This window comes from Vulpes lagopus, chromosome 11 (genome assembly GCF_018345385.1).
Source record: "Vulpes lagopus strain Blue_001 chromosome 11, ASM1834538v1, whole genome shotgun sequence".
In the NCBI taxonomy this organism is placed as follows: Eukaryota; Metazoa; Chordata; class Mammalia; order Carnivora; family Canidae; genus Vulpes; species Vulpes lagopus.
The window spans coordinates 100,903,224-100,926,080 of record NC_054834.1 but is presented as its reverse complement, the minus strand read 5'-3'; the positions used below and the strand labels follow the sequence as shown (position 1 = coordinate 100,926,080).

Genomic DNA, 22,857 nt, shown 5'->3' with positions numbered 1-22,857 from the left:
TGCCATCAACTTGTCTTCTATGTCACTCACTCCTTCTTCCACCTCGTTAAGCCTCGTCGTTAGGACTTCTAGCTTGGATTGCATCTCATTTAGTTGATTTTTAATTTCTGCCTGATTGGATCTCAATTCTGCAGTCATGAAGTCTCTTGAGTCCTTTATGGTTTTTTCTAAAGCCACCAGTAGCTGTAAAATAGTGCTTCTGAATTGGCTTTCTGACATTGAATTGTAATCCAGATTTTGTAACTCTGTGGGAGAGAGGGCTGTTTCTGATTCTTTTTTTTTTGAGGTGAGGTTTTCCTTCTAGTCATTTTGCTCAGTGCAGAGTGGCCAAAAACAAGTTGTATTGGGAAAAGGAGAAAAAGAGAGAGAAGGAAAGAAAAGAGAAAAAGAAAAAAGAAGAAAAAGAAAGAAAAAGAAAGGAGAAAAAAGAAAAAAAAGGGTGGGGTGGGGTGGGGTGGGGGAAGCAATCAGAAATCAAGAAGAAAGAAAGAAAGAAAAAAGCACAAAACAAAACAAACAAACAAACAAACAAAAAACACGGGGAGTATCTTCCGATTCTGTGTACTTTAAGTCCCTTGACTTCCCCTGGAACTGGTCCGTGTCTCTGGTCTTCTGGGGGAGGGGCCTGCTGTGCTGATTCTCAGGTGTGAGCACTTGGGGGAGCTGCTCTGCCCCTGCCTGGTGCAGGGCTCAGTGGGGGGTGTTTACCCCGTGAGGCCCCGGGAGGAAGCCACAGTGGCGGGGGCAGCTCTGGGACCCTGGAGTCAGCTCCCGCAGTAACTCCGGGGCTCTCCGTCTGCAGGGCCTGGGGGCTCCGGGGCGGGGCCGCTGATCTGCTCAGCTCCAGGCAGGAGCGTCCTTGCTGTCCTGGGCCCTCCCGGCCTCTGCCTGTCCCTAGGGGAGGCCGGATCCTGGGCTGTGTCCCGGCGCCCTGTGCTCCGGAGCCTGCGCTGTTGGATTCGCGCTCCCGCTGCGCAGCCCCCTCCGCGGAGCCGCCGCCCGAGCCCCTCCGAGCTGTTCCCGGAGCCCCGCAGCCCCCTCCGCGGAGCCGCCGCCCGAGCCCCTCCGAGCTGTTCCCGGAGCCGCGCCGCCCCCTCCGCGGAGCTTCTTCCTCCGCCCGAGCCGCCGCCGAGCTGTTCCCGGAGCCCCGCAGCCCCCTCCGCGGAGCCGCCGCCCGAGCCCCTCCGAGCTGCTCCCGGAGCCGCGCCGCCCCCTCCGCGGAGCTTCTTCCTCCGCCCGAGCCGCCGCCGAGCTGTTCCCGGAGCCCCGCAGCCCCCTCCGCGGAGCCGCCGCCCGAGCCCCTCCGAGCTGCTCCCGGAGCCGCGCAGCCCCCCCCGCGCGGAGCTTCTTCCTCCGCCCGAGCCCCTCCAAGCTGTTCCCGGAGCCGCGCAGCCCCCTCCGCGGAGCCGCCGCCCGAGCCCCTCCGAGCTGCTCCGGGTCCCGCCGAGCGCTGCAGCCCTTAGGGAGCTCGGCGCACTCTCCGGGGCGCGGTTCCTCTGTTACTGTCCCAGGGAGCCCGAGGGCGTCCCCGCCTTTCTGGGGATCCTGCTCCAATTCCCCGGGAGGCCTTTCCGCGGGGAAGGTTGGTGCAGCTCCTGCTCCTCCGGGACGGGGCTCTCCTGTCCTGGGGACACTCGCCCCGGCCTCAGCCCGGCTCCTCGCAGGCCCCTTCCCCCTGGAGGCCTTTTGTTCCTTTATTTCTTTTTCCCCGTCTTCCTACCTTGATAGAAGCGCGAACTCTTCTCTCTGTAGCGTTCCAGCTGGTCTCTCTTTAAATCTCAGGCCGAATTCGTAGATTTTTCAGGATGATTTGAATGTTTTCTAGGTAATTTGTTGAGGACAGGTGACTTGGGGACCCTGCTCTGCCCCCATCTTGCCCCTCCCCCCTAAAGTCATCTTTCAAATATTAGCTGTTAGTATGGCCTGACAACCTTGATATTAAATTCCCTTTATCCTGCTCTATTTTTTCTCTGTAATTCCTAATACCTTCTAACATGTAATCTGTTTCTGTATTTTTGTTGTATTTTTTGCCAGCTGTCTTCTCTCACCAGAATGTAAGCTCAACAAAGGTGAGGATTTTGTCGGTTTTGCTCACTGATGTCTCCCCAACAACTAGAACAATGGTTAGAAATTAATAGGCATTACTGTTCAACATTGTTGAATATTTTATCTATGTTTTTTTATGAACATATCTCTGTTTTTGAAAAATCATAAATTGATGCATGAGCATATTATATATCTATAGGAAAAGATCAGGAAGGGCTTATACTAAACTGTTAATAGTTGCCATGTTTAGCGATGGCAAGATTATAGATTTTGATTTTATATTTACTTAAAAATTTCAGAAGTATTTGTATTATTTTCATCATCAGGCAAAATTTAAAGATATTTTTTTAAATTTTAGACCTTTTATATCTTATGTGAAATTACATCTTGCTAGGCTATTGCAAACTCTCTAGAAACTATAAATTATTACTTAGAACCAGAATTGAAATAATGCTAATTCTAAGTAAATTAATTTGCCTTGCCTTATCTTTGGGGAATTTAGATGATCATTTTCTATTGCCCTAGCCAGCATACAGTGCTGCTTGGATTTTATACTAAGATCCTTCTTTGCCTGAGACATCCCAGCAGCATGTACAACACGTGCATTTGCAGATGACCTGCTGCTATATCAGGTGGCTTCTTAGAGTGCATACTCTATTTACAAATATGGTCACCAGAAACAGTTATTCTGGTCTTGCTTTTAGCTGGCATTGTGCTTATGAATTCAACTCCCGATAATTAGTTGCACTCAAATGCATTATCGGTGGAGCTTTCTGCTCTTCTTTTCATACTAGATTCAAAAGAATACCTTAAAACAAATATACTAATGCACAACAACACATTATTTAGTCATTATAAGGTATAATATTCTACTGCTTAATTTAGTATTTCCTCCCATTTGTATAGTTATGGAAGAGAATTTTCAGAGTCATTATGTGCAGGGTTTCTCCTCTGCCTGCAGCAGGGATGAACAATTGGACATGATATATAAATAAGAAAGGTTCAGAAAGGGGGGGATGGCAGAAAATAACTAAAAAGTAGGGCAGGCCTTATGCACGGATGGTTTGTTACAAATTTAGGAGCAATGGGAAACCCATCAGGACCCAGATCCCTTCGGCCATGGATGGCTGAAGCTCAGAGTTACACAGTTAAATCTAAGGTGTCATGACCCTAAGTCCATCACAATTCAATCCTATGCAGTTTTTCCATATAAAATTCTTTCTCTGATTTTTTTTTTGTCATTAAAGTCCATTGAAGACAACTCAATAGCTCTTGCCCTTGTCATGTAGCACTTAAAGATAATGGGGCTCCAGGCTCTAAGATCCTTTGACTTACAGCATTAAAGCCCATTTCGCCTGTCAGTGCTTCATAGCAAAGCACTCCCACAATCTGGGATGCTGAGTGCTAGCCCAGCAGGACAATTCATTGTCTCTTTCCTATAGCGCCTTCTGGTCTATCGGCTATGCTACGGTTACAAAGGGAAATGTGCAAAATTAAAACCTTTAAGAGATAGAGCTCCATGGATCTGCTGAAAAGCATTTGCTACCACTAATCTCTCAGTTGCTGATACTTAGTGTAAAGCAGTTTGAGATCCCTTCCAGAAGGTAGAGTTGGGATAGAGAGGACTGGACAGTGGAAAACAACAATTCCAGATGACCAGGAAAGCGAGGAAGGTTAGGAGGAATAAGATACAGAATGGGGTAGCTGTGGGAGTGAAGACAAGTTGGGGTCCCGTGGAACAGATTCTGCTGCATAGGTGGTGAAGACAATGCCTCAGTTCTTTTTTTTTTTTAAGTTTTTTTTAATTTTTTTTTAATTTTTATTTACTTATGATAGTCACAGAGAGAGAGAGAGAGGCAGAGACACAGGCAGAGGGAGAAGCAGGCTCCATGCACCGGGAGCCCAATGTGGGATTCGATCCAGGGTCTCCAGGATCACGCCCTGGGCCAAAGGCAGGCGCCAAACCGCTGCACCACCCAGGGATCCCCAATGCCTCAGTTCTAAGCCCAAAGGTCAGTTATTTTTTCTTAGGAGAAAAAATAAATTTCTTTTGTCAGAAATTTAAAGATTCATTGTAGGTATGTTCTAGAAGCCATCAGGATTGTTTCTCTGTGTAGGTAAGTTAAGGAAAAAGAAACTGCCTCTCTACTATTTCAGAAAAATCAAGCCACTGACTTTAGAACATCTCCTTCAGCTTGTCCTAGTACCAGAATTTCTCTCTAGTAGATTGATAGTTGGGAGATAAAGTATGGCTTTAAATTATTGCTAGGGCTCCTGGGTAGCTCAGTTGGTTAAGCATCTTCCCTTGGCTCGAGTCATGATCCTGGGGTCCTTGGATGGAGCCCCAAGTCATCGGGCTCCCTTCCCTATTCAGCAGGGGGTCTGCTTCTCCCTCTGCCCCTCCCCTCACTCATGCTCTCTCTCTCTCATTCACTCTCTCTCAAATAAATAAATAAAATCTTTAAAAAAATAAATTTTTGCAATTGTACATATCTTTGTAGGGAAAGGAAACACATTGGATATTAAAGAATAGTGTTAAAGTACCACCGATTCATTTAACCACATTTTCATTGACCACCTTTGAGAGGCTAGAAAATATGACAAGCATGTTTGGGTGGCTCCAAGTAGGTCCGTTAACTGAAAAGATCCAATGAAGACAAAGGCGAGACAGAATTTTTAGCTATATGCATCTTCAATTGGAAAGAAGTAGTCACCCCTCAATAATATGTTTATTTTAACTGTTAGCCTCCTAGAAAGGCTGCTTAGTCTCACATGGTCTATAACATTTGAGACTCTAAAATGTGGGTTTTAAACTAAGAATGATCAAGCAGGAACCTTGTGGAACAGTGGGGCAGATATTTGGGGGCAGCTCTTCCTCTCAATATTAGTAATATTTACATTTGCAAAACACCTTACAAATTTTGAAACCCTTTCACACACATATTCTTTCAAAACAACTTGGAAAATAAGAAAAAGCACAAAGGACAAAAGATGAGAATCTGCTATAATGCCAAAATCTAGAGACAGCTAGATTCTCCCCAGACAGGGAGTGTCTCCTGGACTCATTTACCCATCCATGTTTCTCTCCCCTGGCATGGGCATGGCTCTGCCTGCAATGCAGCAGGCCAGACACTCTGAAGTAATAGGTCTGGAGAGCCAGAAAAGGAAGAAGAAGAAAACAAAAGGGGACAGCCTGAACCCCAATCCAGAGCCTGCTCCCGGGTCCGAAAAGGAGCCAGGCAGCGATCAGAACTGCCCTGAATCCAGGGCACCCGTGCCCCCCGATAGAGAACATGCGGCACAGGCCAGGGAAGGGGGCCTCAAAGACTCTAACAGTGACACCAATTAGAACTTTTTCATTTAAGAAATGATTGTGACTTGTAAGTTTCTTATCCCATAAAGGTTTGTTACTTCCTCAAAAAAAAAAAAAAAAAAAAAAAAAAAAAAAAAAACAGGGTGCTAACATCCTGGTGTGCCCCAGATAAATATCGATGGCAAAAATCGAGACAAAGAGAGTTTCGGTGCCTTGGTTGGGGCCAATAGACATTTTTGAGCTCCATTGACATATGATCTGAAGACCTGGGGTTATCCAATTAACGAAGATGATTCTTTCCTTCATACTTTGTTATTCCTCTTCACCCCTGTTTGGGATTCTCCCCTGATGGGCCTCATCTCTTTTCCTTTGGCCCCTGCAGAGAATGAGATATGCTTCCAGTCTTTGCCATTTCATATGGTCATATTAACTAACTCAGATTAGTTTCACTTTTCCAGAAACAACAGCATTGCCACAGATAGACAAGTGGGGGGATTGCCTTAATGATGCTAAAATTAAAAAAAAAAAATTTCACTCCCATAATACTCTGCTATCCTTCCTCCTCCCTCTCTCCCGTCAGGCTGGGCTCATCACGCATGCTGACCATTACCACCTCTCTCTTCCCTGTTTTCATAGCCAGTTAGTGCCAGCTTCACTTCTTCCCTCTGCACAGTGGGGATGATTTAAAGACATTCTCCACATTCTCTGTTGCCCCTCCTGTCCTCTCGCACGCAGCCCACACAAGCCCCCAGCTTTGGACCAGTGTAGCTCTGCTCTCTCGGAGTAGCCCTCCTCTCCTCCAGAACTAACCACTTGACTTCTGTTCTTCATCCCATCCCTTCCTGCCTTGACTGTCTTTGCCTTCAGTTGTCCTCCTGTGTTGCTAAATCCAATAACCACTTTTTGGTGCTTATCCCACTCAACTCTTCTGCAAAATTTGACACTGTTGTTCCACTTTAGTCCTATTTAGAAAATAACTTTTCCCCTTGCATACAAGGAATTTATTATCCAAAATGTGGAAAGCAGAAACAGTCATTTAAAAACTCCCAGGGGCAGAGTTCTTTCACAGTGTATACACATATCAAACCATCATGTTATACACATTGAATGTGTTATAATTTTGTCAATTCTATCTCCATAAAGCTGGGGGACGAGGGGAGAAGTGTACCAGAGCTGAGCAGGGATGGAGGAACAGGGAGGATGTGAGGGGCAGTGAAGCTGCTCTGGATACCATAATGGTAGATGCATGTCATTATGCAGTTGTCAAAACCCATGGAGTGTCCCCACACTATTATCACTTAGTATATTAAAATGTTCCACATTGGGACGTCTGGATGACTCAGTGGTTGAGCTGAGCCTTCAGCCCAGGGTGTGATCCCGAAGTCCTGGGATCAAGTTCCCCCTCGGGCTCCCTGCATGGAGCCTGCTTATACCTCTGCCTGTGTCTCTGCCTCTCTATATGTCTCTCATTAATAAATAAATTAAATCTTTAAAAAAAATAAAAGAAAATCTTCCACATTAACAAATATTCCTCCATAGCGTGATTTAAATTAGATGGATGATGATACTGCATTGTATAGATGTGCTATGCTTTACTTAACCAACTCCTTCCAGTTGAGTACTCAGGTTATTTCTAATATATCATTATCATTAGCAATGCTATCTATGGTTTACCCCTTTATATGTAAACTTTTGTGTGAGCTATAATAATTACCATGGAATAAATTTCTAGGCACAGGAATTGGTGGGTCAAAGGGTATTTCTACTTTTTGGACTCTGGATACACATCAATAAATCTGTTTCCAGAAAGGTTGTAGCAACATGTCCTCGCATTAGAAATGCACAAACTTTGAGGTATGAGCTTTGGAGTTCTTTTCCATCCCTGTCACTGACCCCAGCTTCCTCTTTCTACCCAAAATACTATGTGTCCCCCACCCCAGCTCAGTTCAAGTTTCATCCTCTTTTGTCTTTTCCTTGGACAAGTTCTTCCATGGTGCTTTTACTCAGTTCAAACCAGAGGCTGATGACTCCAAGATGAGTGCCTCAGCTCCTCGTTCTCTCCCACTGCCATTTCCGCTGTAACTTGAACTCGGAATAATATCCCTCAAACGTCCTGTGTTCCCCACATCGGGGAACTCCAGCCACTCTTACTCAAACCAGAAACATCCATGTTATCTTCAACAAGGATGAGAGAACCTCCCCTAGAATACCCTTACCTCCCCAGAATAGAACATTCTTTGGGGGAACTACAATAATTTTTGGTAAACCAAATTCTCTCGTGTTTCACTGATAAACAGCCTGAGGTTTGTTTTTCTCACCACTAGCCTCTCAAGCTGTCTCCCTGTTTCACCCACTCATTGCACGTTCCTTGTCTTCTTGCACTGTGACCTCTTTCCTCAGCTGCTGCAGATCACCTGGGAGAGGTTAGAGCGGAGGTACAGCTGTCCCGGAGTCGGCAGAGGCAACCGAGCCTCCCCTCAGTGCTGGCCCAGGACTATGCTCGCCTGTGTATGGCCCTCAGCAAAACCAAGCAGGCCCGAACATTCTAGTACTGCTCTGGCTGGCCCAAATCTGTGGCCTATACCTCCCAGATGTCTGTAAAATCAACCTCCTCCTCTTCCCTCACTCTAGCTTGCTGTAAGTCAGACCTTAGCCTGAGGGAGAGAAAGAAAACTACTTTGTTTCCTTTGGAAGATAACTGATGGACCTGTCTGTTATTGTCTGACTTCCTTTAATTTTTTTTTAAATTTTTATTTATTTATGATAGTCACAGAGAGAGAGAGAGAGGCAGAGACACAGGCAGAGGGAGAAGCAGGCTCCATGCACCGGGAGCCCGAAGTGGGATTCGATCCCGGGTCTCCAGGATCGCGCCCTGGGCCAAAGGCAGGCGCCAAACCGCTGCGCCACCCAGGGATCCCCTGTCTGACTTCCTTTAAAGAAGTCTCTCCACGTTCAAAGCAGTTAATCTCTCTGAGTCTTACCTAAGAGGGAGGAAGTTAACAGTACGTACCTGCAGGGTTGTTTTAATAAATATATGAGATGATGCATGTGAAGGTGCTGAATCAGGTGCCTGACAGGAAGTGCATATCCAGTGAATGTGGGCTCAGCGTCATCGGGCCATCCCTGTCCTTGAAGACCCACTCGTGAGGATCTAAATCCGCTCTTGATTTCTCTAAACAGAGTCAGTTGCTGGCTTTTCCATAGTATTTTGAACACGTTTTATTTGGACACTCATTTTATCTTAACTATTTCTATTTTTACTACACTGTGAGCTCCTCATGCAACTGTTTAAATTCATTTTTATATCCTCAAAGCCCAGCAATGTGTCTGGTGCATAGGAGGTAGTAAATAAATAGATGTTGGAAGAGTCTTGACTTTAGCTCACACAATTCTCACAAATCATTTTCAGTTTGATTGCAAATCTAAATGTGAAAGCGCAAACAATAAAGATTCTAGGAAAAGAATGGGAGGATATCTTCGTGAAATAGGAGTAGGGAGAGATTTCTTGAACAAAACTAACAAAGGGCTTTCTTTTTTTTTTTTTGCCAAAAAGGACTTTTAAAAAAGAGATTTACTTACCAGCATCAAGAATAGAAGATATCTGGAAAATTAATTTCTCAGAGGAAAACCAAAACAATCCAAACATAAAATTTAAGTGTGTAAATTAACTTCCAATTTCAAATGTTTAAAATATATAGCTCTTAAGTCCTAAAATTAACATTTAAAAATCTAAAAGTACCTTTTTACCCCCAATAACTATGATCTAAAACTTTGATATCTTTTTTTTCCTATTGTATTTGGATGGCAAGTTGACCTTTCTCACTAGAAATCAAATTCATATGAACTCACCAACACTCTATCAGTCATTAGTAGTTCTTATCTAACAGTTAGATATGGACCACTGGCTTTAATATCCAGTAGAGCTTATTACTGAATGATGGTTTTTGATCCTGGTACTTATACCTTCATATTTTAAATATATCATCTGACAGTCTCCTAGAGTACAGAAAGAAGATCTCAGAACCCCTACCTTGGGCAGCCCCTGTGGCTTAGCGATTTAGCGCCGACTTCAGCCCGGGGTGTGATCCTGGAGACCCGGGATCAAGTCCCACATCGGGCTCCCTGCATGGAGCCTGCTTCTCCCTCTGCCTGTGTCTCTGCCTCTCTCTCTGTCTCCGTGTCTCTCATGAATAAATAAATAAAATCTTTTTTTAAAAAAACCTACATTTATCATATATTTTTGCAACTCCAAATTTTTATATATTATTTTATAATATATATAGTAAATTAGTGATGTTTAAAATATAGAGTATTGGAGCACCTGCATAGCTCAGTCAGTTAAGTGTCCAACTCTTGATTTTGGCTCAGGTCATGATCTCAGGATCATGAGATCGAGCCCCGCTGGGTGTGGAGCCTGCTAAAGATTCTCTCTCCCTCTTCCCCCCAATCCCCCCACCCCTGTTTGAGTGTGCATATACTCTGTCTAAAAGCTATATATATATATATATATAGAGAGAGAGAGAGAGAGAGAATTAAAGTACATATACATATGTATATATATATGGCAGCATTATAGGCTCAAAGCACTTTTACTAACACAAGTGCCCAATCAAAGAGAAATATTGACTACTGGTTTAATTAAGATGTTTTAAATACTCAGGGCAAAAACAGTTGCCAGATTTTTGTCTGGTGGTATGAGCATGATCAAGAGTTTTACATCTAGCTCTCTGCAGCTGCAGGGATTGGGGGAGGTAGTGTTGGTTGTTTGATCAATTCATATTTGGTTGGGGCTTGAACTCCTTGTGATGCTTTAAATTAAAAGAGACAAATGACTGTATGCATTAAAAAATAGATTATAATATGTCTTTTTAAAAGTTATTTTTAAATGTCTATTATGAAGAGTGGCAAGCTGTAAGTCAGAAATGGGTAAATAATGTTTAATTTTAATTAACTATTTTCTTATACCCTAGGCTGACCAGATATCGGGATTTCATATAAGATCTGTTCTCTGTGTCCCTATTTGGAATAGCAACCACCAAATAATTGGTAAGACATTATGTAAATAATTCAATTTTTTTCTTTTTTCTTTTTTTATTTGAGAGAGAGTGGGGGTAAAGGGCGGGGGGAGGGCAATGGAGGGATGGAGGGAGAGAGAGAGAAATTTAAGTAGACTCCATGCTGAGCGTGGAGCCTGACGCAAGGCTCAGTCATGGCCCTGAGATCACAACCTGAGCTGAAACCAAGAGTCAGATGCTTAACGAACTGTGCCACTCAGGCGCCCCAGTACAAACTTCTTTTTTAAAAGAAAGAGACAAATTACTTTAAAATACACCCTATCTTTTTTACCTGCTTACCCCTTTTACACTTGATCTTAGCAAAAAAAATCCAAGAAGCGTTACCTGCTCCACTCTTTTATGTCCAAGACTCCTCAACTTATGTCTCATTCTCTTAAATCATCTCCTAAGTGCAGACTCCTGATGAGTCTCAGAGTCCTGATGAATCAACATGAACCAGAACAATGAACAAATGTTTATCCTTTAACCAAGGACCAGTAATTTTGAAGTTGGAGGGGATCTCAGAAATCAACTAATAGAACTCTCTTATCTTACCTTGTGGAAATTGAGGTGAGGTGGGGGGAATCTCAGGAAGACCAGGGTAAAGTCACAGAATGTTAGCAGCAGGATCAGAATTAAAAATCAGGCCTCCTCACTGCTATACCGATGTTCCTACTACTCTGTATGTTTACATCTGTGGTGTACAAGATGCAGGGGAAGAATAATGTACATTATTAGACACATACTGAGCACATATCTTTCTGTCTGGATGATTCTGAAATAGGTTACACTTGACTCAGAATAATGGAATTGGGGGCCAAAGCAGCTTTCAAGATTTTCCCCCTCCTTTGCTCCTTTCCCTCCCCTCAAAATCTCAGTCAGGAAGTATCAAACCCAAGAAAGATGTCAGTGGTTATTTTTTTTTAATTTTTTTATTTACTTATGATAGGCACACAGTGAGAGAGAGAGAGAGAGAGAGCAGAGACACAGGCAGAGGGAGAAGCAGGCTCCATGCACCGGGAGCCCGAAGTGGGATTCGATCCCGGGTCTCCAGGATCGCGCCCTGGGCCAAAGGCAGGCGCCAAACCGCTGCGCCACCCAGGGATCCCCTGTCTGACTTCCTTTAAAGAAGTCTCTCCACGTTCAAAGCAGTTAATCTCTCTGAGTCTTACCTAAGAGGGAGGAAGTTAACAGTACGTACCTGCAGGGTTGTTTTAATAAATATATGAGATGATGCATGTGAAGGTGCTGAATCAGGTGCCTGACAGGAAGTGCATATCCAGTGAATGTGGGCTCAGCGTCATCGGGCCATCCCTGTCCTTGAAGACCCACTCGTGAGGATCTAAATCCGCTCTTGATTTCTCTAAACAGAGTCAGTTGCTGGCTTTTCCATAGTATTTTGAACACGTTTTATTTGGACACTCATTTTATCTTAACTATTTCTATTTTTACTACACTGTGAGCTCTTCATGCAACTGTTTAAATTCATTTTTATATCCTCAAAGCCCAGCAATGTGTCTGGTGCATAGGAGGTAGTAAATAAATAGATGTTGGAAGAGTCTTGACTTTAGCTCACACAATTCTCACAAATCATTTTCAGTTTGATTGCAAATCTAAATGTGAAAGCGCAAACAATAAAGATTCTAGGAAAAGAATGGGAGGATATCTTCGTGAAATAGGAGTAGGGAGAGATTTCTTGAACAAAACTAAAAAAGGGCTTTCTTTTTTTTTTTTTTGCCAAAAAGGACTTTAAAAAAAGAGATTTACTTACCAGCATCAAGAATAGAAGATATCTGGAAAATTAATTTCTCAGAGGAAAACCAAAACAATCCAAACATAAAATTTAAGTGTGTAAATTAACTTCCAATTTCAAATGTTTAAAATATATAGCTCTTAAGTCCTAAAATTAACATTTAAAAATCTAAAAGTACCTTTTTACCCCCAATAACTATGATCTAAAACTTTGATATCTTTTTTTTCCTATTGTATTTGGATGGCAAGTTGACCTTTCTCACTAGAAATCAAAGTCATATGAACTCACCAACACTCTATCAGTCATTAGTAGTTCTTATCTAACAGTTAGATATGGACCACTGGCTTTAATATCCAGTAGAGCTTATTACTGAATGATGGTTTTTGATCCTGGTACTTATACCTTCATATTTTAAATATATCATCTGACAGTCTCCTAGAGTACAGAAAGAAGATCTCAGAACCCCTACCTTGGGCAGCCCCTGTGGCTTAGCGATTTAGCGCCGACTTCAGCCCGGGGTGTGATCCTGGAGACCCGGGATCAAGTCCCACATCGGGCTCCCTGCATGGAGCCTGCTTCTCCCTCTGCCTGTGTCTCTGCCTCTCTCTCTGTCTCCGTGTCTCTCATGAATAAATAAATAAAATCTTTTTTTAAAAAAACCTACATTTATCATATATTTTTGCAACTCCAAATTTTTATATATTATTTTATAATATATATAGTAAATTAGTGATGTTTAAAATATAGAGTATTGGAGCACCTGCATAGCTCAGTCAGTTAAGTGTCCAACTCTTGATTTTGGCTCAGGTCATGATCTCAGGATCATGAGATCGAGCCCCGCTGGGTGTGGAGCCTGCTAAAGATTCTCTCTCCCTCTTCCCCCCAATCCCCCCACCCCTGTTTGAGTGTGCATATACTCTGTCTAAAAGCTATATATATATATATATATAGAGAGAGAGAGAGAGAGAGAATTAAAGTACATATACATATGTATATATATATGGCAGCATTATAGGCTCAAAGCACTTTTACTAACACAAGTGCCCAATCAAAGAGAAATATTGACTACTGGTTTAATTAAGATGTTTTAAATACTCAGGGCAAAAACAGTTGCCAGATTTTTGTCTGGTGGTATGAGCATGATCAAGAGTTTTACATCTAGCTCTCTGCAGCTGCAGGGATTGGGGGAGGTAGTGTTGGTTGTTTGATCAATTCATATTTGGTTGGGGCTTGAACTCCTTGTGATGCTTTAAATTAAAAGAGACAAATGACTGTATGCATTAAAAAATAGATTATAATATGTCTTTTTAAAAGTTATTTTTAAATGTCTATTATGAAGAGTGGCAAGCTGTAAGTCAGAAATGGGTAAATAATGTTTAATTTTAATTAACTATTTTCTTATACCCTAGGCTGACCAGATATCGGGATTTCATATAAGATCTGTTCTCTGTGTCCCTATTTGGAATAGCAACCACCAAATAATTGGTAAGACATTATGTAAATAATTCAATTTTTTTCTTTTTTCTTTTTTTTATTTGAGAGAGAGTGGGGGTAAAGGGCGGGGGGAGGGCAATGGAGGGATGGAGGGAGAGAGAGAGAAATTTAAGTAGACTCCATGCTGAGCGTGGAGCCTGACGCAAGGCTCAGTCATGGCCCTGAGATCACAACCTGAGCTGAAACCAAGAGTCAGATGCTTAACGAACTGTGCCACTCAGGCGCCCCAGTACAAACTTCTTTTTTAAAAGAAAGAGACAAATTACTTTAAAATACACCCTATCTTTTTTACCTGCTTACCCCTTTTACACTTGATCTTAGCAAAAAAATCCAAGAAGCGTTACCTGCTCCACTCTTTTATGTCCAAGACTCCTCAACTTATGTCTCATTCTCTTAAATCATCTCCTAAGTGCAGACTCCTGATGAGTCTCAGAGTCCTGATGAATCAACATGAACCAGAACAATGAACAAATGTTTATCCTTTAACCAAGGACCAGTAATTTTGAAGTTGGAGGGGATCTCAGAAATCAACTAATAGAACTCTCTTATCTTACCTTGTGGAAATTGAGGTGAGGTGGGGGGAATCTCAGGAAGACCAGGGTAAAGTCACAGAATGTTAGCAGCAGGATCAGAATTAAAAATCAGGCCTCCTCACTGCTATACCGATGTTCCTACTACATCTGTATGTTTACATCTGTGGTGTACAAGATGCAGGGGAAGAATAATGTACATTATTAGACACATACTGAGCACATATCTTTCTGTCTGGATGATTCTGAAATAGGTTACACTTGACTCAGAATAATGGAATTGGGGGCCAAAGCAGCTTTCAAGATTTTCCCCCTCCTTTGCTCCTTTCCCTCCCCTCAAAATCTCAGTCAGGAAAGTATCAAACCCAAGAAAGATGTCAGTGGTTATTTTTTTTTAATTTTTTTATTTACTTATGATAGGCACACAGTGTGAGAGAGAGAGAGAGAGAGCAGAGACACAGGCAGAGGGAGAAGCAGGCTCCATGCACCGGGAGCCTGATGTGGGACTCGATCCCGGGTCTCCAGGACCACACCCTGGGCCAAAGGCAGGCGCCAAACCGCTGCGCCACCCAGGGATCCCAGTGTCAGTGGTTAAAGTAGAGAACTCATAAAGAGTGGAGGCATTAGTGAAGACTATTGAAACATAATTAAAACATGGTGCTTTTTATTTTCTATGAGACATAAGGTAACCAGTGTATCTATTTGCCTCTCTTTGCTTTCCCCCAGCATTGCCTGTTAAACTGTAAGGCACTGCTACTTATCAAAGGATTTAGTATTATGTAAATATTGTCAGGACTTGAACTGTAACAATTTTTTCATCAGTTCGCTTAATTTGCAGACAAATATTGGTACATTAATGAACATCAAGAATGTTCTTAGATTTGGGAATTTGAGGCCCTAGTACAAAGCATTGAATTGCATCATGTATACAGGTTTTTTGTTTTGTTTTGTTTATTTATTCATGAGAGACACAGAGAGAGAGGCAGAGACATAGGCAGAGGGAGAAGCAGGCTCCCCGTGGGGAGCCCGATGCAGGACTCCTACCCAGGACCCCAGAATCAAGGCCCTAGCCAAAGGTGGATGCTCAGCCACTGAGCCACCCAGGTACCCCACATCATGTATAGATTTTTAAACATACTTAAGTTTTAAAAAAAGAGAAAGTGCATAAGAAACACCATCTGCTATCTGTTGATGTCCAATGGCAATCTCAAATACGGTCCTAGCTTTCATTCCCAGCAGTAAACATCTGTAATTCTTTCAGAATTAAGGCTGCAGTTTGCCTATTACATGCTAAAAGATTTGTGTTCTGTTAAATATGTCTTCTAGCCTATGATAACTTACCTCTCTAAAGGGAAGTTAGAGGTCTTAAAAAATACAGGCATGCTTTAGAAGTTTTAGAATTATAGCTCCTTTTTTGTTTGTACTAAATGGGGCCACAGGGGAATGTTTCTCAAGATTGTTCAGTTTTTGTGGTTAGAATTGTATGTTTTGAGAATCTTGCCCCAAAACATCTGGTACAATGCTGGAAATGAACTTTGGAAAGAAGTACGTATGAGTTAAGTTTGTTAAAACTGTATGTACCCCATCAGTAGCGGGCAGCAGAGCTAACTTTGCTTTGAAGTTTAGCTGCCTCATAATCCCCAGCATTCCTTGAATGTTCACTCCGTGTGGCACAATATGCTTTGAAACATTCAAACACAGTCTCATTTAATCTTCATAACCCTCTGAGCTAGTCAACATCTTTATTCTTTTTTAATTCATGAGAGACACAGAGAGAAAGGCAGAGACATAGGCAGAGAGAAAAGCAGGCTCCCCGCGCGGAGCCAGATGTGGGATTCAATCCCAGGACCCCAGGATCATGACCTGAGCCAAAGGTGGATGCTCAACCACTGAGCCACCCAGGTGCCCATTAGCCAATATTTTAATCCCCATTATTTCAGTGCTAAAAAAGTTAGGTAACTTGTTCAAGATAACAGCTGATGGTGGAGTTGAAATGTGAACTGAGACAGTATGACACCAGAGCCCACGTTATTAATCACGATGCCATCCTGCCTCATTCAAGTACTGTGTTTATGTTAAAAACATAAAAAAGTGTGTGTGTGTGTGTGTATATATATATATATAAAATGTGTATTCACACAGTTATTAATACCCAGTGATCTATGTAATGCATATATGTGCATATGCATGTGTACGTGTGTCAGATATACCAGAGGTACTGTGCACAGTCATCTTGAAAACCGCTTTAAGGAATCAGACTGATTGTTGATAAAACTCCAATCCTCCCTGTGACGTGGTTTGGATATCACAGCCTTGAAGACAGACTGCATCGCTGTGCACCTCAGGTCTGCCCTCGCAGAGACAGCAGGCACTGGGGACTGGAGCTTGAACTGAGGGAGGTTGTCACCTCGGGGAGGTATCGAGGCAGCGGGGCTTTGTTATGTTCTAATACAGAGGCCAGTGCTAAAAATGACCACGTAAACCAAATTCTTCCCACAGGAGTGGCTCAAGTGTTAAATAAACTTGACGGGAAAGCTTTTGATGATGCAGATCAACGACTTTTTGAGGTAAGAAAATAAATTTGTGAACCAAAGGTTAGAGTTGAGTCACCAATGGTCTCCTGGTCGCAGCTTGCCAAAATCTGTCAGGAGAAAATCTATAGTTGTGAGACCTCCAGCAACTCTGCAGCCTGTACAGTCGTTGCCTCCCATGTTTTCAAGCTTCCCATTATTCTAGTCTGCCCTCTAGCTGGAAAGATTGGCCTTGAACAGGCATCCTTGCAAGCTTTGCACCCACAAAGGTAGCCAACATGGAAACCCCACAATTATTTTTCTCTAGCCCAGAATACCTCACAGCTTCTTTACTAACTGGTTCTAAGTCTACCTTCCTTCCTCTTAACATTTACCTCATGAGTACGCTCATTTGGTTTCCACACCAAAATATTTTATAGCCTAGCCACTAAAAGAGGGTGCTTTAGTTAAATGCAATGGAATTACTAAAAATCAGTCCACGACCCAAATAAATTAAGAACATATTTGGTAAGACTGTAAATATGTTTTTAAATTTATAAAATTGTTTCTCCACAATGACATTAAATTATTAATTTTTTCTCATGTGCAATGTGAGCTATAAAGTTGTTACATGACAGTAGTAATTAAGAATCTTAATGTGCATATTTCCCTAAGGCCTGCCTTTGTGTACAATAAAATTATATTTTCAGACCCATTTCTGATGACTGCCTGCTTTCAAATTAGATTATACCAGTGAGTTATTGCAATCTTTAATTAGCAGGCTTTCTCTTTTCTAGGCTTTTGTCATCTTCTGTGGCTTGGGCATCAACAACACAATTATGTACGATCAAGTGAAGAAGTCCTGGGCCAAGCAGTCCGTGGCTCTTGACGTAAGTCAGTATTTATGTCCGAATCATATGCTAAAAAGCCCTAATTATATGAGAGGAAAAAAGTCCTTGTTATGAGGCTTAATTTCTCAATTTTTAATTACCTATTCATTAGGCTTTCATTATTTTAGAGTCATGTGTTTGAATTTGACGAAAGCCACAGACCCTCTCTAGAACAATGCACAGATGCATATAATTTTGCATACAATTTTGGGGAGTTCACAGATTCCTTGAAGGCCATCCATAGGTTGTATAGTTAGATATAGATATTATGTTACATTTATTAAAAGCGATGAAGCAAAAAGAATTTTTTACCATTTTAAATGCATTATGAACTTATTTTGAATATGTATAGGTAGTCTGGAAATTCACAACTTTTGTCACCATAAAGGAAAACTTCACTATGAAGATATATGACCCAGGTGGGGAAAGCTGCTCCTGTCATCATCCAGCTCCCCTGCCACAAACACGCACACCTCCCACCGAGAACTCCAACCTATTTCCCAGACCTAAACTGCACTTCCCCTCAGACTAAGCCCTAAAACAATAGTTCTCCCCTGAACCCTAGCTTGTTTTGACCCGAGACCTGTTGTTTTCTTCAACTTCTGGTCTGTAGCTATTATCAAAAATTCTTTTCATGTCTGTGAAATACTAAGTAGGGCAGATAAAATATCACATAACATATGACATCATCTAGAACTGCGTAGTATAATACAAAATATCCTGTGTACCAAACAAGATATCGGTAGAAACAAAACCAAGGGATAGGATAAGCCAGCAACATAGGGATCCCTGCAGTACTCTGATTTAAGGTTTAAAGACATAAAATTAGTTCTCTACCTACAGACTCTTCTACCCTTAACTGGACCATGAACTCCAGAAGCACAAGGATTTTATCTTTTTTGTAATCTTATTCCTAGTGCCTACCAAGGCACTTAGCACAGAGAAGGCATTTATTAAGTGGTTTTTGGATGGATGGAGGGAGGGAGGAAGGAAAGAATGGAAGAAAGGGATTCCCACCTAATGAAAGGGATTTTTTTTTCTGGCTCTTCCTCTGAGTCCTGCTTCCTTTATATGTAATATCTTTATAATAAGGAATAAAAAAATAGTATCTGCAGGATGAATTAATAAACAGGTGAACTGTAAATATGCACCCACTAAGAATCACTAATAAAGTGTTAAGATCTGTGTGCAGAATTTTCACATCCTTGCTCTGTCATTCACCTCAATTGTGAGAATTAAATGAGATACATGAGAAGATTTTAATACCCCATCAATAAAGTTACAGAAATAATCTTACATTATTATTTGCAGTAATATGTTTATTACCAGAAATCACTGTAGATTGTGAGAAAGAGCAAAGGACAGGAATTTGGAACAGGAATGTTGTCATGACTCTTTCACCATCTTCAAATTTTGACCTCCAGAGAGTTGCCTCAGCCAGCTGTAGTTTCTGCAACTGTAAAAAGGACACACTAGACACTAGTCCAATACAAACTCTAGTTCATACTGTCATGTTATACTTCACATGCACAGAACATCTCCCATATACCCACATTCACACTCCTCACCTGCCTCCTTGTGCATCTTCAGCCTATTGAGAAGGGAGTGAAATCAGTGGGTTGAGCACAAGCTGCTATTCACCAATGAGAGGCAGTACTCTCACTGGCATCATGGCCTAGTCCCCACCTGCCCCAAGGAGCCACATTTCCTGTACCTAGGAAGTGCTAATATAGCCGCAGTCAACTCAACATGAACTCTCCTTGGGTTCATAGTGAGCACTCTCGTTTGTGTAACTCAGATACCTTCTGTCCTCACACACAAAAATTATTACTGCACTTCCAAATACCTAGCCCAAATCTGGGCCTTGTGGCAATCTCAGCCTTTCAGAAGTTGCTTGTATGTGTGGTTGTATGTTCTTTGTGCTTGCCCAGTCACAACTCTGGTGCCACCATCTTGGTTTTGCCCCATCCCCTCGGCTCAACCCCTACCTCACTGGATACCAACTCTGACCTCTAATGGTGGAGGTGGGGGGGGACATCCAACCTACGTCCTCACCCAAGAATCCATGTGCAAGAGTATCGGGAAAGATTTCTTATCACGGGGCTTTATGAAGATAAAAGATGATTTGTTGAGAGCTACTAAACCCAAACTCTGGAATGAGGTCTACATATCCTATGGTATACATTAACTTTTGAATGAATATATATATATTTTTTTAATTTATGTATTTATAAATACTATAGATGCATGTGAATAATATAATTTTATGTAAATATTTTTATTTATGTATTTATAACTAGCCTATTCCAGTAAAGGATTTAAGCTACTTTATAGGAATATAAATAATCCAGCAAATGTTTTAAGGTAAAATAATAATGATGACACTAATAATAACAGCAGCCACAATAACTGAGGAGAGAAAGAGAGGACACACCAGCCAGAAGGGACAGAACCACATGCATTGCTATCCTTATGTCATCTCGGTCCTTCCTCCCCAAGGACCTGGGATGACCATCTTCTCTTTCTCCAGTGTGTCTAAGGGAAGATTCCCTACTTGGACCTGGACAGGTTCCTCATGTTGTCTCATTTTTACTTACTCTCTTCAGTTTTTTTCTGCTTCATCTTGCACAATATCTTTGTCTAAATGTAGCTTTCCCATTCCTATCACCTTTTTGCAGTGTGTTTTTTTTTCAGGTAGCAACAAGAGTGAAGGGAAATAATCCATCCCACAGCCCCCAGTGATAATAACCACCCTAGAAGCCTTTCCCTCCCCCAGAAAGTGAGCACGCATATTTCATGGCCTAGAGAGGTAATGTGAATACATTTCTTCCTGCGTGTTCAGGAGACTCTTGGGAGACAGCACAACATTCTCTTGTCTTTAAAAATCCTTTCTCCCAGGCAGTTTTATTTTTATTTTAGGGGGATTTTATTTATTTATTTGAGAGAGAGAGAGCCCGAAGCGGGGAAGGAACAGAGGGAGAGGGACAGACTCCCCACTGAGCAAGGAGCCCAAATGCGGGGCTCCATCCCAGGACCCCAAGATCATGACCTGAGCCAAAGGCAGACAACTGAGCCACCCAGGTGCCCCACCGGGCATTTTTAATAAAAAATACCACCTTGGTGCATTATCTGAAAGTATTTTCCCTGTTCTCTGAGAAGGCTACTTCTTATGCTTGCTGAAATATTCAGAGCTCACTTGTACACTATGAAGGCACATCTTGCTCTGCATCGATATCCCCTGCAGAAGGAGGCTGCTGGCTTTATTTCAACCAGAGGCGATGTGGAGAGAAGATTTAGAACTTTGTCTTTGGCATGGGTCTGATCAGTCTAGTTAGGACTGAATCAGATTCAGTTGCTTTGGATCTTGGACAAGCTATTGAACTTGTCATTCTCAGTTTTTTCATGTCAAATGGGCTTGATAACAGTTTTAACAGTTAAATAAAACAATGCAGGGAAAGTGCTTAGGGTGTGTTTGTTTACAGTAAGCACTTCATAAAAGCTAGCTGTTCTGTTAACTCGCTGCCCCTTCATCTGCATTGAGTCCTGCATGCTCAGAGTTGCTATAAAACTGTGCTGATTGAGGGGCCAGGGAAGAGGTATAATTTTTTTGTTTCTTTTAATGAGGAAGATCATTTCCTGCTTGAAATTTGAGCTGAAAACAGATCCCTAATTTCCTAGATACTCAGCATGCCTTGTGTTCCACCGCTAAGCATCCCAGCAGTGTTGCAGCTGCTGTGCTCCAGTGTGCCACAGCTCACCCCTGCTCCCTACTGCTCACTTAATGCAGGCCCATTGTCTGTAGCTCCGGTTGTCACCCTGTATGTCTCTACAGAAAAGTCCAGGGGATTTAATCCAAAATTTCCCAACTCCAAAGTAGTTATGCAGGTCTTCAAAAGCTATACATCACCAAGAGCAAAGCCTCCCCAAAACACCTGCCAGGCCTGGGGTACCTTCCCTGTTGCCAGATACCAGCAACTTCAGTTCATTTTAATCTAATCCACAAATGCAAAACAGAGCAATGTGAACATAAGATAGAAGAACCTTCTTCTTTTCTGGCCTTTATGAAATGAAGTGGCTGATACATAGTCTGGATTTTGTTTAACAATTGAATTATAGGGACTTTTGGGTGGCTCAGTGGTTGAGTATCTGCCTTTGGCTCAGGGCGTGATCCCAGTCCCAGGATCGAGTCCCACATCAGACTCCCTGTGAGGAGCCTGCCCCTCCCTCTGTCTATGTCTCTGCCTCTCTCTGTGTGTCTCTCATGAATAAATAAATAAAATCTTTAAAAAAAAATTGAATTATAAAACACTATGATTTGATGATAGCTTTTTAAAATTTCTCTTAATTTAGTTATAGAATTCTATTGTTAAAGTTCTTTTTCCCAAATATATAAAACTAATATTCTAAAATTCTTAGAGAGCAGAAATGCTCTCAAAGCTGAATAAAGGAACAAAGAAAGAAATTTACTATCATTTTTAATAACTTTAATTTTATTATCCTGATTTCCATTCTGCCAGAGTGCCAGGAACTTCGCAGGAAGTGTACTCATGTATGTTCACATTTTCTGAGTATAAAAAAGAATCCTATGCTAAAAGGGGGAAACGTCATCTGGAAGTCCAGAATACAGAGAAAATACAATATGAATGTAAATCAGAATATTACTTCTTTGAAAAAAAAAAAAAGAATATTACTTCTTTGTGTTGAACACCAAGAATTGTCCTTTGGGGTGTTTTTCATAGAAAATGCAGAAGAAGCCTTGCCTGATACTGATGAGAAATTTTCCAGAAAATGTAAGTCAGTGTATTAAGGAACATCATATACCCTTCTATGATCAGAGGAGCAGAGGGATGAGGGTCAAACAGTGGGTGCAGAAAGGGGATGTGTATTCAGGAGCCAAGCCCCATTTATTCTACTTCCCCAAAGCTTCTCCCATCCATTTCCTCCCTTCCCATAGCCACAGCAGTGTCCCACTTATGGGCTTCATTATCTCTTGACTGAGCAATTGTAACAGCCATCTATCTGTTCTTCCCAGACCATATTTCAGATTGCATCACTCACCCACTCACAGATCCTAAATTACTCCCCCATTACCTATCAGAGTACAAACTTCCTGGCCTTTGGGGCCCTTTGAAAGCTCACACCACACTGTCTTCCTACCCCTGGTAATAATTTTCTTTTCAGAGTATTCTGTGCTACTTACAAACTCAGCTACATCATAGTCTACAAATCAGCCACCTGCGCCTCTGCCATCTGAGCTTTAACATCCT

The 22,857-nt window shown here is 41.9% G+C and overlaps 1 protein-coding gene across 1 annotated transcript in view; it reads left to right on the top strand.

Annotated features, from left to right (window-relative positions):
- The window catches only part of PDE11A (phosphodiesterase 11A), a 381,245-nt gene that overhangs the window by 197,166 nt on the left and 161,222 nt on the right, over positions 1–22,857 (top strand). Inside the window, exons 7-9 of the mRNA XM_041722472.1 lie at positions 10,330–10,405; positions 16,690–16,757; positions 17,498–17,590. Coding sequence (XP_041578406.1) covers positions 10,330–10,405; positions 16,690–16,757; positions 17,498–17,590 — 237 coding nt within the window. The remainder of the gene's footprint in view (positions 1–10,329; positions 10,406–16,689; positions 16,758–17,497; positions 17,591–22,857) is intronic.